A 15,769-nucleotide genomic window follows, 5' to 3' on the forward strand; every position below is an offset into this window, starting at 1 on the left:
AATTCGAAATTTGATACAATTAAATATCGGATATATGAAATAATTATTAAACTTTATTGGTCAAAAATTAAAAAATCCCTGGTTATAATAAATTTAAAAAATCAATGATGTAAATGGCTGAATGAAAAAATTAAATACTATAATAAAAATTGCAGTTAATCTAAAATAATAATAATAATAATAATAATTAATTTTTTAAAAATGAATTAAAATTCTATTAGTGATCGATAGAAAATGCAGACAGAGACAGATAAATAAAGACAGTTGAACTCCATGTTTCCATGTTGTTGGTAGCAATACTCTAATTAAAATAGTTGATTACTATGTAATCCATATTTAGTAGGTAGATACTCTTGCCCATTAATTAATTTCTTTGGCTACCAAACCAAGTTTTTCTCAAAAACTAACTTTGGCCAAAAGTTGTTATGTACGGCTATTTATGTGCATATATTACGCCCCAGTTTCTTTTTTGCCGTGGTAGTTGCAGAGTGCGTACAAATTGATGCAAATCCCCCCAAAAAACCAAAACAATAAGAGAACAAAATGTATTGATGCAAACTAAAATAGCTTATGGAAATGGAACAGCCACGCAACGCCACCCGTATCGTCTCGTCTTTCTGTATGAAAATTGATAACTAAAATGCAACCCACGTACTTTGCGTGGTTTGGTAGCTCTAACAAGTGAACCTTATAATTCCACGTCACTCTCTCTCTCTCTCTCTCTCTCTCTCTCTCTCTCCATACAGGTTCTTTTTTTTTTTTTTTTTTTTTTTCCCTAACCCATCATCTTCTCCTTTCTTCCTTCTTCATCACCTTCTATAAATATGCTTCATCTCAACTCCAATAGCTCTGTCAACCACTTAAGCTCATCTCCAATGGAGTGTGAGAGAGTCCAAGCCATCGCTTCCCTATCCCTCACCACCAATTCAATCCCTTTAGAATTCATCAGACCAGAGAAAGAACAGCCTGCCATTACCACATTCTGTGGTCCAGTCCCTGAAATCCCCACCATTGATCTAAGCGACCCTGATGAAGAGAACCGCGTGCGCTCCATTGCCAATGCGAGCAAAGAGTGGGGGATATTCCAGGTGGTGAACCATGGTATTCCCGATGAGCTCATTGGCAAGTTGCAGAAGGTTGGAAAAGACTTCTTTGAACTCCCTCAGGAAGAGAAAGAAGTCTACGCCAAACCACCCGATTCTAAATCCATGGAAGGCTACGGAACCAAGCTTCAAAAGGATAGTGAAGGGAAGAAAGCTTGGGTTGATCATCTTTTCCATAGGATTTGGCCTCCTTCTTCCATCAACTACAAGTTTTGGCCAGAGAATCCTCCTTCTTACAGGTTTAGCCATTCTATAGATTTGCCTTATTGGATTCACCATTTCATATATCTATCTATCTATACGAATATATAGACGTATGCCAGTTTTGGCTCTATAGGAACCTATTAATTACATGTAATCGGATATCAAATATCTTGAAAATTGTTTTTTCATATGGGTCACATGTAATCGACAGTTTTTAGGTGCCAATTAATTATCCAAACCTACATTATGCTAGGCATATGCACGCTTACTGTAACAAATTTGTTGATTGTATTATATTGATCTTTGGTGCAGGGAGGTAAATGAAGAGTATGCAAAGCATGTGAGAGCGGTGGCAGATAAGCTTTTCAGTGACTTTTCCAAAGGATTAGGGTTGGAAGGGCATGTAATGAAAGAGGCAATGGGAGGGGAGGAGATATCTTATTTGATGAAAATCAATTACTATCCACCATGTCCAAGACCAGATCTAGCATTGGGTGTGGTGGCTCATACTGATTTGTCAGCCATCACCATTCTTGTCCCCAATGAGGTTCCTGGACTTCAAGTTCTCAAAGATGACCATTGGATTAATGCCAAGTACATTCCTAATGCCCTTATCATACACGTTGGAGACCAGATTGAGGTAATTATTATTATTGTTTTAACTTTTATTGATAATATATATTTTCCATAAACACTTGCATATTTGATGAATATATATATATATGTACAGTGAGAAGTAAAATCTTTTTTTCACCTCTAAAGTTAAAATAATAATAATAATAATAATAAATTTGAATCAGAACTTGGATCATGATTTTAAAAATAGAACGTCAAAATAAATAAATGAATAAATAAAAAGTCCCATAAACGCTTTTAAACTGAGACATGCATTTCTTTTTTTCACTCGAAAGAGACATGTATGGTAAAAAGATGCATGGTACTGTATGTTGTTTTTCAAGAAAAAGGTAGATATCACTTTTTTAGCTAAAAAATAAAAGAAACGGTGAACAATTATTATTATTATTTTTTTTCTTTTTGGGTAAAAGAGATCAATTAATGCTAGTTAGATTGTAACAGTGGCATAGCAGCATTTATGAATTAGTTTCTTGCAAACGCCACAATTTAATATTTGCAACAACCGAAATTCTTTATAATCCAACGGTTAAACTCCAATAAACGTTGAAGCAAAAATTCATACAGTGAAATATTTAGTAAAAATGTAGAAATTAAATCTTCGTTATTAATTACAATACTTATTGTTATTATTATATTGCTGCTAGTAATATTTATTTATTTTGGGCGCATTTATTGTATTATTTAATATCTTGTCTAATGTTTATTACAAGTACGACAATTTGATGTCCAAAGTTTTTTTTTTTTTTTTTTTAATAATTTTTAAAATTGGTCTGGGAATGACAATTTGCTCCAGATCGCTCCGCTCTATGGTGTGCCTCACTTCTAATAGGTCCCTAGTTAACCATGGCGGCAGGGTGGGAATAGGATAGAAAATTTTCCCTCTGAGTCAGCCCTATACTTATCCCATTTACATATATAATAAATAAATAAATTATTATTATACAATATGTCCGACAACTATACTAATGAATCGTCCTATCATAACATGTGGTAGATTTCAAATTTTGATGCATACTAGAGATTTATGGAGATTTACAATTTTTTGTTATTATTATTTCTAATTACAATTTGACTTTAAGGGAAAAGAAAAAATTTCATCGAGAATAAATTTTGAATCCAGAATCCGAATGCATGGAGATTTTAAGTTTTATGGTTTTTGTTGTGTTACGTTTTCATCTTTTCTCTAACAGAGGCATACGGAGTTTTTAAGTTTGGTCTTGGGTTCTAGTAGGCCAAAACATTTAATGCGATACATTTTTCTTTCTGTGACAATAACATATTAATTCTAGCATTTATTTTTTATTTTTTATTTTTGATCATTTACCATTCTAAATTTATTATTAACTTTAAAAATTAAGATCTGATTTTTCATATCATATTTTCTCATCTAAGTTATCCTTTATTATATTAATTTTAAAATAATCTGATCTTTTTTTTCTTTTTTCTTTTTTTTTTCTTTTTTTTGGGTGAATATGGAGATTTTAAGTTTATGGTTTTTGGTTGTCTTACGTTTTCTTCTCTCTAACAGAGATATACAAAGTTCTTAAGTTTGGTCTTGGATTCTCGTGGGCCAAACTTTTAATGCCAATCGTTTTTCTTTTTTTTGACATTAACGTATTATTTATCTCATTTATTAGTAACTTAATTTAAATTAATATCTGATTTTTCATATCATATTTTGTCATACAAGCTATCCTTTATTTTCATCAATTTTAAAATAATCAGATCCAATTTATGTTCATTAATATGGGATTAATCTCATTGTATTTTAAAACTTTATTGTAGAGACAGTTCGCTGGTAATTCCACCGTCTCTTGTGTAATAGGCTCTTATTTAAAATTGTCATTCTTAAATTAAGTATTTGTCTACAAGGAAAAAAAATAAATAAATAATAAATAATGACCAAAGTGATTTGGTTTCAATATAGAATCATTACTGTAGAGGATACAATGATTTTGCCACAATACTGATCTAGACACTATTTTTTGAAAAAGTTTAGTACAAACAAGAAATGGACAATTTTGGGGATGAAAATGAAGAAAAAGTATTGATTTGGGTTTTAAAATAAGGGGGTTAACTTTGGATTTTGCAATTCGCAGATAGCAAGCAATGGGAAGTACAAGGCTGTGATGCACAGGACGACGGTGGATAAGGACAAGGCAAGGATGTCATGGCCGGTGTTCTTGGAGCCTCCAGAAGAGTTTGTTGTGGGACCTCTTCCCCAGTTGGTTGACCAACACAACCCTCCCAAATACAAGGCCAAGAAGTTTAAGGACTACTCTTATTGTAAACTCAACAAACTTCCTCAATGATCCCAAAAAAACCTATTTCAACCTTTTCTTTTTCCTTGATTTCATAAATTTTTAAAATTTCCCTACCTACCCTTATAAATTTTTCTATCAATAAATATATATATATATATATACGTGCTTGGATTAATTATTAATTTCTTTTTATCCACCTATAATTGGTATCTTAAATGGGGTTTGGAAAAGCTTGAAATTTAACTTGGGTTTTCAATTTTAAGTACATGTATCTTTTCCTCTTTGTATTGTTCTTCTCCTCTCTCTCTCTCTCTCTCTCTCTCTCTCTCTCTCTCTCTCTCTCTCTCTCCCCAACATAATTAATGTTTCAGATATTTTATGACATGTATCTTTGGTGAAGTAATAAGTCTTAAGAAAATAAAAGGAAAGAATGATTGATTCCCATGCTCTGAAATCTTATAATTATTACCCCATTGATGTAAAAGCTGGCCCATTTCCATATGACAGTAGAATTAGGATTCCAACTAATTAATGACGCGGGACCCATTGGAAATATGTGTAATCGATCAAGTCCAATCGTTCTCCATAAACCCTTTTATTTTTTTTGGTGGACATATGCTAAGTTGGACATATGATTTTTTGGTCTGTCACGTAGGGAACATCATTTTCCATGGAGTCAATGGTAGCTAATCAACTAAAAAGTGGGCATGTAGTTTATCTTTACATTTATAAATCACATCAGTCTTAACATATGAACAACTCTAATTTCAATATACTGATCAATCATTCGTTCCGAATTATGAATCACTTCCCCTTCAGTAATACAAGAGTTGACTTTATAAATTTTACTAATTATAATTACATTTAATAAAGTTTTACATACCAACTAATAAGCAAATGTTTGTTTTATCGTGGTTTTACATTTGATAGTGAGGCCAAGTATATTAGAAATTAATTAGTTAATCCTTTCAAGAATTATATAATAGCATATTTTTCTTCAATTTTGTATAATTTTATGAAAACAGAATAGCAATGGACATTGGTTTCTGAACTCCATTATGTATCCACTTCCACTTTGTTGGGTCTATATGCAAGTCATTGGATCTATGGAAGAGAAAGAAAACAAAAACAAAAATGAGACATTTTGTCTAAGCTTTCAAGCCTGGCCGGCCATTTGTAATAACAGTATCTACACCACGATGCAACAATATTTTTCTATTGGATATAAGTTCGTTTCAACAAAGTTTCCACACTCCACTAGGCTAGCTACTCTTTAACAATCTTTGAAAACAACGAAAACAAACAATATATTTTAGCCTCTTTTCCAATGCTAAACCAAGAATAGGAGCAAAAAACATTGGAATTCTCATTTCCTGTTCAACATTTTCCCTATAAATTTCTCTCCTTTCTTTCCCAATTTTTCTTAGGAAACTTGCAAAAAAGCTGAGGAAGAGATATAGAGAGAAATCAGAATATACTAAAAGAAAAGGATGACGTCAAAGGGAGAAGCTCTTCTTTTGGACTTCTGGGCCAGTCCATTTTGTGCTCGGGCCAAGATAAGCCTATATGAAAAAGGAGTGAATTTTGAATGTCGTGAAGAGGACCTCTTTGGTGGGAAAAGTGACTTGTTGCTGAGGTCCAATCCAATTCACCAAAAAGTTCCCGTTCTTTTACACAACGGAAAGCCCATCCTTGAATCCACCAACATAGTTACTTACATTGATGCCGTTTGGCCTTCACCTCCTCTTATTCCATCTTCACCATATGAGGCAGCTCAAGCCAGGTTCTGGGCTGACTTCATTGACAAAAAGGTGTTTTTTTTTTTTTTTTTTTTTTTTTTTTTTTTTTTTTTTTAATTTATTTATTTATTATTTTTGGGATAAATGTTAATCTTCTTAGTTATATATCCATAAAAAAAAAATCAAAATTTACTTGTTAAAATAGTTTAAATTTTCAGAATAAATGATAATTTAATATAATGTTAAAAATAAATATTTTTTAAATTCTAAACGTTTATGTTTCATATACTAATTAATCTTGAACATATATATGTATATAAAAATATAAATCCTCATCTATTATAATTATCAACTTCATTAAGTAACACAATACTAAGATGGTTACATTGAAAATTTGTTAAAATATTTTTATATTACAATAACAATAATAATGAGCAATCGCCCTCAATATTGTCCTCGGTCCATGTAAATCCGCCCCCATCTAGTTGTTATCTTCCATTTTATGTGATTTACTCAAAATTTGGGTAGGTGTTTGATGCGGGCAGCCAAATATGGAGGAGTCAAGGAGATGAACAAGAGGTGGCCAAGAAGAACTTCATAGAGATTTTGCAACAGCTTGAGGAAGCTTTGGGAAACAAAAAGTTCTTTGCTGGCGATGTCTTTGGGTTCGTTGACATCCTTTTGATCCCCATAACCAGCTGGTTTCTTACTTATGAAAAAATTGGGAGCTTTAAAGTTGAGGACCGTGTCCCTAAATTATCAGCTTGGATTAAGAGGACCAAACAAAGAGAGACTGTAGCCAAAGCTCTTCCAGACCCAGAAAAGGTCTATGAATTTATCGTCGGGATGAGGAAGCAGCTAGGAATTGAATAGTTAAATGCATGCCATTTGACACAAGAAAGAAAGAAAGAAAATGTGTTACTATCAAAGCCACCAAATTAGTTGCTAAATTTACATACCAAATGCACGTCAGAAGACTTCTTTATGTAAAAAATAAGTAGGATCAACTACAATCTAATAAACTAGTGCAGTAAATTAAACTAGTAGCACAATTACTTGGTATATCCATGCATAATTTGATAAAACTAATTTGGTGGTTTTAATTAGTATTAATGTTTGATGGAATAATTTGAATTTGGTGTGTATTTTGTATTCACTTTCTGTTTTGTCATCTTTGATCTTTTCCTGTCACTTTGTGGATGGAAAACACTTTCCAATAATAGTATATATAAAGGAGAATTGTCGTTTCTCTCTTGTTTTCCTCTCCACCTGCCTTCAATTTGTTCGTTTGATTATTAATATTTGTTAATTCCATGGGGAGAATCATGCATAAGAGATTCAATATAAGGATAAATTAACCATGCAGCAGTTCTTAGGGTTTGTTGAAATTAAACATATACTTATGTATATTTAATTACTTACATTGAACTAACCGAAAATCAGATTAATTAATGTATTAGGATCAAGCGAAAAAGGGAATTGACGATCAATCGATAATATTATATATATATATATATATATTCACAAACAATCTTCTTATGTATAACCTTTCATTGGTCTTTATAGATTTGTTTTTGTCGTTAAGTTGATTGTGGAGGAGCATGGAAAGTGAAAGAAATGATGCCCTTATAAATTAGGGAACCAGACCAATTCATACTGGACCCTACCCCATGACTGGCATAAAGGGTTTGAGTGTATACATAAAGACTATGGGATCAAACTTCACCCGAAAAAACAAGAAAAAAAGAAAAAAAAAAAAGAAAAAAAAAAAGACTATGGGATCAAACGTAAATGTAAATAGAGTCAAGATTTGTCATAAACATACTTTTAATATAAAGGGGAAACTATATTATGGGGTATATGCAACGTATGAACGACACTTTGATTAATAATTAAGACTATAATTATTTAATTGTGCAACTGATAATATCTAGTAATTGCTATATTAGTAGAATTCTCAATAAATGAAAATTTATTAATATAAGTATAGTCATTCTCTCAACCAAGAGAACTTTGTTCAGTAGTAAGAAAAAAATTATAAATAAGAGAAAAATTATATATAAGTACATCTAATATATGTACGCATGCTGTCAATTAAGTACAAGGCATATGGTTGTGGGTGAAGCTAGCAGGTTTGAAGGGTGTCTCGTAGCGTTTGTCAATTAGGAAACCTAATGTTTTGTACCATCTTCCAAAGGCTTGTGGTCATGAAGCATATAGTTAAGTGCATGTATTCAGAATGAACCCCTTTAACTGCTAATATGCCCATACCTTTGGTGGCATTTGAGATGTGAGATTGCCCCACAACGTTCCAAGATGTTCCTTGCTTCCATGTCACACTTTCTACACAACACAGGCCATTAACATGCTCCCCAAATAAATAAAGAAATAACCAGTTAACCTTCTTTGCCTCAATTAATGGCCCATTAATTTAATCGGCTAGATTTGTATAACATAAGATATTCCTCGCATTCCTGCTGCAATAATATATGCATGCTGTGGATTACTAATGGTTAATTAGAAGACAACTAGTACAATATTAACTTGAACAAGGACCTATCTCTCACATGAAAGGCATTAATGGATTTTTCCATCATATAATTAATATAACTTGACTTTCATAACATTAATTGCATTTCCAACAAGGGGAAACTGGGTTTCCTTGCCCTCATTTTTTTTTTTTTAATTCAATGACATTAATGATGATATTTGTTAACATTAGACAAGACAATAATGATATCCTTGTAACATATATACCAAATTTCCAACACATTCTCTTCGATTCGCCCGATAAGAAGTTTTTCTCTTGAAAAAGTACAACAAATTTTTGTCAAATTTTATTGCAGATGACAATTTCTGAAGTTTTGCTTTTGTTGGATCATATACTAAAGATCGATGTCTATAATCAAAACCGAAAATTCCAATAATTGATTTTTTTTTTTTTTTTTCAAAAGCAAAAAAGCAGCTTTCAGATAATTAGTATAAATGATAAAACAAACTCTTTTGTTTCTCAGTGTATTTGTTTCGATATCATGTAGCGGTGGTTAGTACATTCTTAAGAATCATATTCTTAGCAGAAGAATGTAAAGAGTATTAGACAAATTGGTGAGGCTTACTTAATAGAAATTATTACGAAATCAATCAAAGTGCATGTATGGTAGTTGTCAGAGTGGACTGGTAATGAACCCTAATCTAATTAATAATTCAGAGATGAGGCTAAGCTCACTAGACTATCATTCTTTCTTATATGCAACATTTACAGGTCCAAATACTTAGCTCCACACCCTGGATGTATAATGAGGAATATATGCATGATTTAACATGTCATGTTGTTCCAAATATGTCTTTATCATTTCAATGGTACCTGGACACATCTTGCAAGGTCGACCTAATAATATTCAATTTAAATCTCTTATTATAGCCATTGATTTGTTTGAATTTTTTAAAATGGTATGGATCTATTTTTTAAAATTAAAATTAAAGGATTGATTTGATATATCTCATGATATTATTAGATAGAACTCATACATATATATATAAATGCATGTATGTGTATATTTATATTACAAGAATAATAATGCTTTCTGAAATTTGGATTTATTTCTTGCATTTATGTTTTCCAATTAGTTTGAAAATAAAGCACTCCAAATCCTGATCTAGCACCCAATTTCAAGCTTTCTCATCAATATGTTAGTTAACTGTAACTTTTAGGTCGAATTTTTGTGTCTAAATATTAGCCCAAGGTCCATGAATCGCTAAGCAAGAAAGAAAACAGAAATGAGAAGGAAAAGGAAAAGTTAATAATTAATTAGCTAAGAAACACTGCCATTGTTCGGTGAATAATGATATAAAAAGTGTGATAGGCACAAATTAACTAAGAATCATGGGAATGTTTTGGACGGCAAATAGTGAAAGAGAAAAGTCCAAATTGAGAGACAAAAGAGGAGAAGAAATAGGTGATCCCCTGCTCCCTATGTTATCCTAAGAATGGCTCGACATAGAGGGGTGGCCAATTTCCTTTTGATAATTACTGTTTTCTCATGGTAGCCTACAATCTTCACATTATGTCTTGTATCCATCACTCTCCTTCGAGAGGCTTTCAGACACTGAGGAGACAACAAACATATCCGTCTAAATTTTCTATCCTTCCATTTTTTTTACTTGGATAAGAAGTCGACCCAGCTAGGCATATTAAGCTAATATGGTTGAAAACTTAAATACTTGTTAAAAAAAAAAAAACTATTAATATAGGACATAATTTTTTTTCTTTTGGCTTAAATAATATAGGACATAAATTGAATCTTCTTACTTTATATCATATTAAGCTCATAAATAGGGTTGGCTTTACACTCGAAACCATATACCATATTAAATAACTATTAATTTTAAAAACAAGAACTATGTATATCGAACTAAACAAAGCCATCAAAAAGTCCCTACAGGAGTAACCTAGTAGCAAATGTCCATGTTCTTTTATATGCGCTCAAAGTCATTAGGATAAGTATTTTTTTTCTCATGGTCACCTACGAACTTAGCATCATGTCTTGCATCCATCACTCTCCCTTCGGACACCAGGGAGACAACAAATAATTCATCTATATTTCTATCCTCCCTTTTTTTTTTTTGTTTTTGTGTGTTCATTTAGATGAGAAGTAGACCCTAGTATGCATATCAAGCTACTACAGTTAGAAACCTTAAATACTTGTTAAAAAAATAAAAATAAATAAAGAAAGAAAAAAAGAAAAAGAAAACTGTTGGATCTTCTTAATTTATATCATATTAAGCTCTTAAATTAGGCTGTCTTTACACTCAAAACCATATACTATATTAAATAACTATTAGTTTTAAAATTTTCACCAAAAAAGAAAAAAAACCTATCAATTTTAAAAAGTGGATCTAACTATATGTATATCAAACCAAACAAAGCCGATGAGAAACAAAAGCAGAGGCCCACCGCCCACATAGTCCAATTCATGACAAAGCAAAGAGATTTGATACTGGATGGATCCCTCTACTCTCGATCGTTTGCCAGGCTATGCATGTTGTTTATTATTTCTCTGGTCACCAATAAATAATAAATAAATAAATAAACAAAAGGCGAAAATCGTTCTGCATGGTGCTGTGTGGCCAAGAATTGTTGGGGCGAAAATCGTTGAGGTTCCTGGCCATTCCCTTTTTAGCTTGCCCCCACATGTTTCTACTAGCAAATCCATCAAATTGCCGTGTCAACTTGGCCGGCCTGCCTTAGAGTTGTGACATCTAGATTAGTTCTACTCTGATACAATGTGGTTTATACTTTAAAAAATTATAACCTGCACGACATGTATGCTTACCATTACCAATAATATTTAAAATTATGTGATTACATTATTCAATTTCTTAAAAATATATTGTAGAATAAATAATTATCATTGAATTAATAAATATATATATATATATATGTGTGTGTGCTTATCACATTTTATACACAAATATATTTTGTGTAGATAAAAAGTATTAATAATAACATAAAGTCTATATTTAGTAGTATACAGTCGCTGCCACATATTAAGATATCCGAGAAAAAAGCCATATATATAAGAACATGCAGCAAGCGTGATGGACAATAGAATTGGCTATCACATCTACAACTTTGTTCTGTTCTGATTGATAATATCGATGTTGAAAAAAATTAAATTTGATTATTATCTTTAATCGTGCAACTCTTCAAAAAAAGCCAAGGTAATCCTAGCTAGCTAGCTATAATCTTGCAAATCAATGAGAGTTGTTGGCTTCCAATTCACAAAGGTCATGATTCCAAGTACGTACGCAACCATTTACCAACATATCCACCTTATTGGTTATTTATTACATAACGAATGTACATCTTATAAATTTTTTAATTCTGATTTGTCATTCATGGATATGTAGCATAAATATGCATAATTGCTGTTTGTTATAAGAGTTTTATTTTGTTATGGGAAAATGTCATGAGGTCAAAAATTTCTTAGTCATAACATTCAAAGGAAATAAGAAATATTGGAAAAAGTTCAAACGCAGTAAGACATGACATGCATTTATCTTAGAAGCCACCAAAGTGATTCTGAAATGTCTCTAACATGTTTAAAAGATTAAAAAAAAAAAAAAAAAAAGGTCTATTTAATAATGTTTGAATAAAAATATTAAAATACTTTTTATTGATCTCTGTTTTTAGGAAAACATCGTTTTAGCAAATGGTATGAATTACTACTTTAATTACCATATAGTTTTTTAAATTTTTATCTATCAGAGATATGGCATCATTTTATAGCATTTACTGATAGAGTATATAACTTATTTCAGATCTATTTTTGAAAGTTTGAAATTTTAGAAATAATGGTGTTAAACAGTGTTTTATTATGGTACAGCGTTAGTAGCAAGTCCGTCCCTTTCTTCTGTTGGACCTTTTTCATGGATTTTCTTGTTTAGGAGGTACCAATCCTCCAATCATTTATGGATTTCGTCTTTCATCACACATTTTGGTCTATACATAAAAAAGATATTAAATCTATAATTCATTTCCAATTCACTTTTCATAAATTCCAGCTTTTGAAAACAGTGTTATGAAATTGTATTTTATTATTTACGTTATTATGATTTCCATTATAAAATAGGAGAAATAAATATATGTTCCATGTCTACCTATCAATTTATAAGACAAGCATTTATTTATTTGAGAAGTACATTAAAAAGAAACTATAGAAAAATATAATGTGGTGGGCGCATGCAGGTTAATTTTTGACTTCCCGATTCCAATGAATTGTAAAATTTGCAAAAACTCCTCTAGCTACCAAAGAAATAGGTGAATAGCCACTATGGAGAATTTCAGATTTAAGTTGAGTAGCCCACAATGGTAAATATTTAAGAAATATAAACACGGCCATTGAGGTTGCTAGCTAGCACTAGCAGTTTACCATTCTTAATTAAAACATTACCAATGTTTTAATCATGTTCATCATGTTTTTATTATTATTTTTTTCTTCTTTAATTACAAAGTCAATAAAGCAGAATATGCAATTCATATATTTAATTACTTTCTGTGCGGCTAAAACTGCTAGATACAAAATTGGAGGAGTCAGCTCGTTTGTACTCGTGTATTACATGGTATTCAATCAAAACGAGACATTTTTAATTTTTTTTTTTTTTTTTTTTTTTTGTTTTTGGTGAAGAATAAAGACAACATTGAAAGCACGTAAAAATGTTAGAAGTCGACTTTTAAGAGGGAAAGAGAGGGGCTTGTACAGAAGGAATTAATTTTCTTAATTTTGATGGCCTTGGTGGTGTACGATGAGCTAGGGAATGCAGAATATTTATTTTAATCACGAAGGCAGCTTCCTTCTTCCCTCTTTTTTTCTTTTTTTTGGTCCTAGTCTCTATGCGTTTCTATGGCCACTGATTTTTTTTTTTTTTTTTGGGGTTAAAAATACAGAATTTGAATTCCCAAATAAATAAACAAAAAAAAAAATCTTATATTCTATTCAGTTTAAAAAAGATATATTGCAAAAACAAAAAAAAAAAATAGACATAGTAATTGAATTTAAAAAAATAGTTTTATGATAGAAAAAGAGTGAATAAATGTTTTATTCAAACTTTGATTCTTGTTTTTTGTTTTCTCCGTTGATTTATTTCTTATGTTAAACTAATTGACATAACATTGTCAATTTCAAATAAAATCTATTTTATTTTATTAAATTAAAATCTTCCTTTGAAAACATTTGATCACATCATGGTTAAAATTTAAAATTTTAAAAATAATTAAATATAAATTTAATAATATATTAAAATTTTATTTAATAAAAATAAATATAATTTTAAATATTAAAAATAGAAGATTTTATATGAATCTTTATGTTAAAATTTTTATTTAATCTTAACCATGATATAATAATATAATATTTTTATGGAATCTCCATATATTCTATTTGTATACCTGGAAGGGTGGAGTTGAGTAGTTTATATAAATAAATAAATAAATAAACAATTAAATAAAAAAACTGGATAGAAATAGCAAAATTTAAATTTAGCATGGAAGTATTTTTATATATTCTATTTCCCTATTTCAAAATTATTTAGTAGCTATTTGCAACGAGGTAAAAAATTGGGGAGGAGCCCCAAAACAACAGTTGGGATATCAAAAGTCATTTCTATATAACTCCATTCAATTTGGATTCAAATCAAGCACAGTCACAAAAAAGACTTTCTAATTCAAAAGGCCAAAAAAAAAAAAAAAAAAAGCTAGAAAGCAACTAATTCTAGATATTGGATTCTATCCAGATCCTGTATCTACTATTCTAATATTTAAGCTGCTTGTGAGGAGAAAAATATTTGAAATCAAAGAAAAAAGTTAAATTCAAAGTTAAAGGAGAGCAGGAAAAAGAACTTGAAAGGTCAGGTGGAACTGTCAAAGAGGGTCCTACATGGACGGCAAACTGCAGAGCTCAGGCTTGACTTTTTGTCAACTTAACCCTAGAAACAATTGAAATTGCTAATATATAATATATGCATTATCAATTAGACATCAAAAATAACTTCTTTTTTTTTTTTTTTGGCTAAAAAGACATAAAAAAAAAACTTGTACTAAGATAAGCGTGATAATAAATATATATCATGAATATTATACGTTGAATATAAACTGTTTGATAAAGTTCAATGCATATTCAAATATCATATACCGTAACATATTATATGTTTCTCAATATATGGTTTTGTACCCTTTATCACTTTACTATTCCCTGTCTCTATCCTTTTGACCATGGAAATTTTCACTTGAAGACAAAGAATATTGGTGTATGTACAGCTTCTCTCCAACTACTTTTGAATGATAATGTAGACTATAGAGGTCTCCTCGAGTCTGCAGTGATTTGCTAAGGACACCAGTCCAATATTCCCAATCAAAACTATGATTCGTGCATATGCTTTTCAATTTCCTAGTTCTTATTCTTGTTGAAATTATGCTTTTCAATTTCCTAGTTCTTATTCTTGCCAAAATTTCAACTACTTTCTTTAGGAATCTATAAATTTTCTGCAAAAACTAAGCATACAAAACTAAGCGTGCATGATTATTATATTATTGTTGTTTGTGAGTTTTCTTTCATTTTTTAATCAGGAACCCAATATGAAATATACGTATATATATATATATATATACACACATATAATAAGACTATAAGTTCATGGGGAATGTGTTGTTTTGGCACCTAAGAAGAAAGAGAAAATATCACTTTTGTCACCTAAGAAAAAAAAGTAAATTATTTTCGCATCTAAGTAAGTACATTTTCCATAGAAAGCTAGGAAATATTTCGGTATAATAGATTTCTCTTTCTCTTTTCCCTTTTCAACACTTCTTTTATTTTTTATTTTTTTCTATTTGCAAAGTGTACAAAAATATTGCTTTACCCGCATTGTTGTGAATGGAAATACTTCAAATGATATTTACGAATACTTAACAAATTATGCTGATATTCACCCAAAAAAAAAAAAAAATTATGCTGATCTCCTTGTTTGTAAAAGAGAAGAATCCTCTTTATTTCCTCAGAAATGGAGAATCTTAATTAGGATCAACAAAAATTTTGACATGTCAACAAAATAATCGAATCCAATGGCATCATTGTTAACAGGAAACAATTTTATTAGCCATTAATTAGCGTTGGTTTCCTTTGATGGTGTAAAATTAAACAAAAATAATCAAATAATGACTATTCAAAAAAGGTAGTTGATTACCTATGTTGAAAAAGAAACTAAAATATAGCCAAAATAATATATATATATATATACAGACACTATATAGTATCTTCATAGTTTTTAT

General features: G+C 30.4%; 2 protein-coding genes across 2 annotated transcripts; both read left to right on the forward strand.

Annotated features, from left to right (window-relative positions):
• Positions 1–834: 834 nt before the first annotated feature.
• On the forward strand, positions 835–4,651 carry LOC107415994 (flavonol synthase/flavanone 3-hydroxylase). Its single transcript, XM_016024444.4, has 3 exons — positions 835–1,342; positions 1,620–1,947; positions 4,043–4,651. Exons 1-3 carry the CDS (start codon positions 876–878, stop codon positions 4,253–4,255), a joined length of 1,008 nt encoding a protein of 335 aa, XP_015879930.2. The 5' UTR covers positions 835–875; the 3' UTR covers positions 4,256–4,651.
• A 619-nt stretch (positions 4,652–5,270) lies between these two features.
• Positions 5,271–6,959, forward strand: LOC107415982 (glutathione S-transferase U19). The gene is made up of 2 exons (XM_016024432.4): positions 5,271–6,018; positions 6,475–6,959. The coding sequence occupies exons 1-2, from the start codon at positions 5,698–5,700 to the stop codon at positions 6,817–6,819; spliced, it is 666 nt and encodes a 221-aa protein (XP_015879918.2). The 5' UTR covers positions 5,271–5,697; the 3' UTR covers positions 6,820–6,959.
• Positions 6,960–15,769: the final 8,810 nt, after the last annotated feature.

The sequence above is a fragment of the Ziziphus jujuba genome, chromosome 4 (genome assembly GCF_031755915.1).
Source record: "Ziziphus jujuba cultivar Dongzao chromosome 4, ASM3175591v1".
NCBI lineage: Eukaryota > Viridiplantae > Streptophyta > Magnoliopsida > Rosales > Rhamnaceae > Ziziphus > Ziziphus jujuba.

What these genes read in the sequence shown, in the direction of transcription:
- LOC107415994 (XM_016024444.4), top strand. Translation starts at nt 876, where the DNA reads ATGGAGTGTGAGAGAGTCCAAGCCATCGCTTCCCTATCCCTCACCACC. An exon ending in GAGAATCCTCCTTCTTACAG is followed by an intron (nt 1,343 to 1,619) that starts GTTTAGCCATTC and finishes TCTTTGGTGCAG; the next exon opens with GGAGGTAAATGAAGAGTATG. An exon ending in ACGTTGGAGACCAGATTGAG is followed by an intron (nt 1,948 to 4,042) that starts GTAATTATTATT and finishes TGCAATTCGCAG; the next exon opens with ATAGCAAGCAATGGGAAGTA.
- LOC107415982 (XM_016024432.4), top strand. Translation starts at nt 5,698, where the DNA reads ATGACGTCAAAGGGAGAAGCTCTTCTTTTGGACTTCTGGGCCAGTCCA. An exon ending in CTGACTTCATTGACAAAAAG is followed by an intron (nt 6,019 to 6,474) that starts GTGTTTTTTTTT and finishes AAATTTGGGTAG; the next exon opens with GTGTTTGATGCGGGCAGCCA.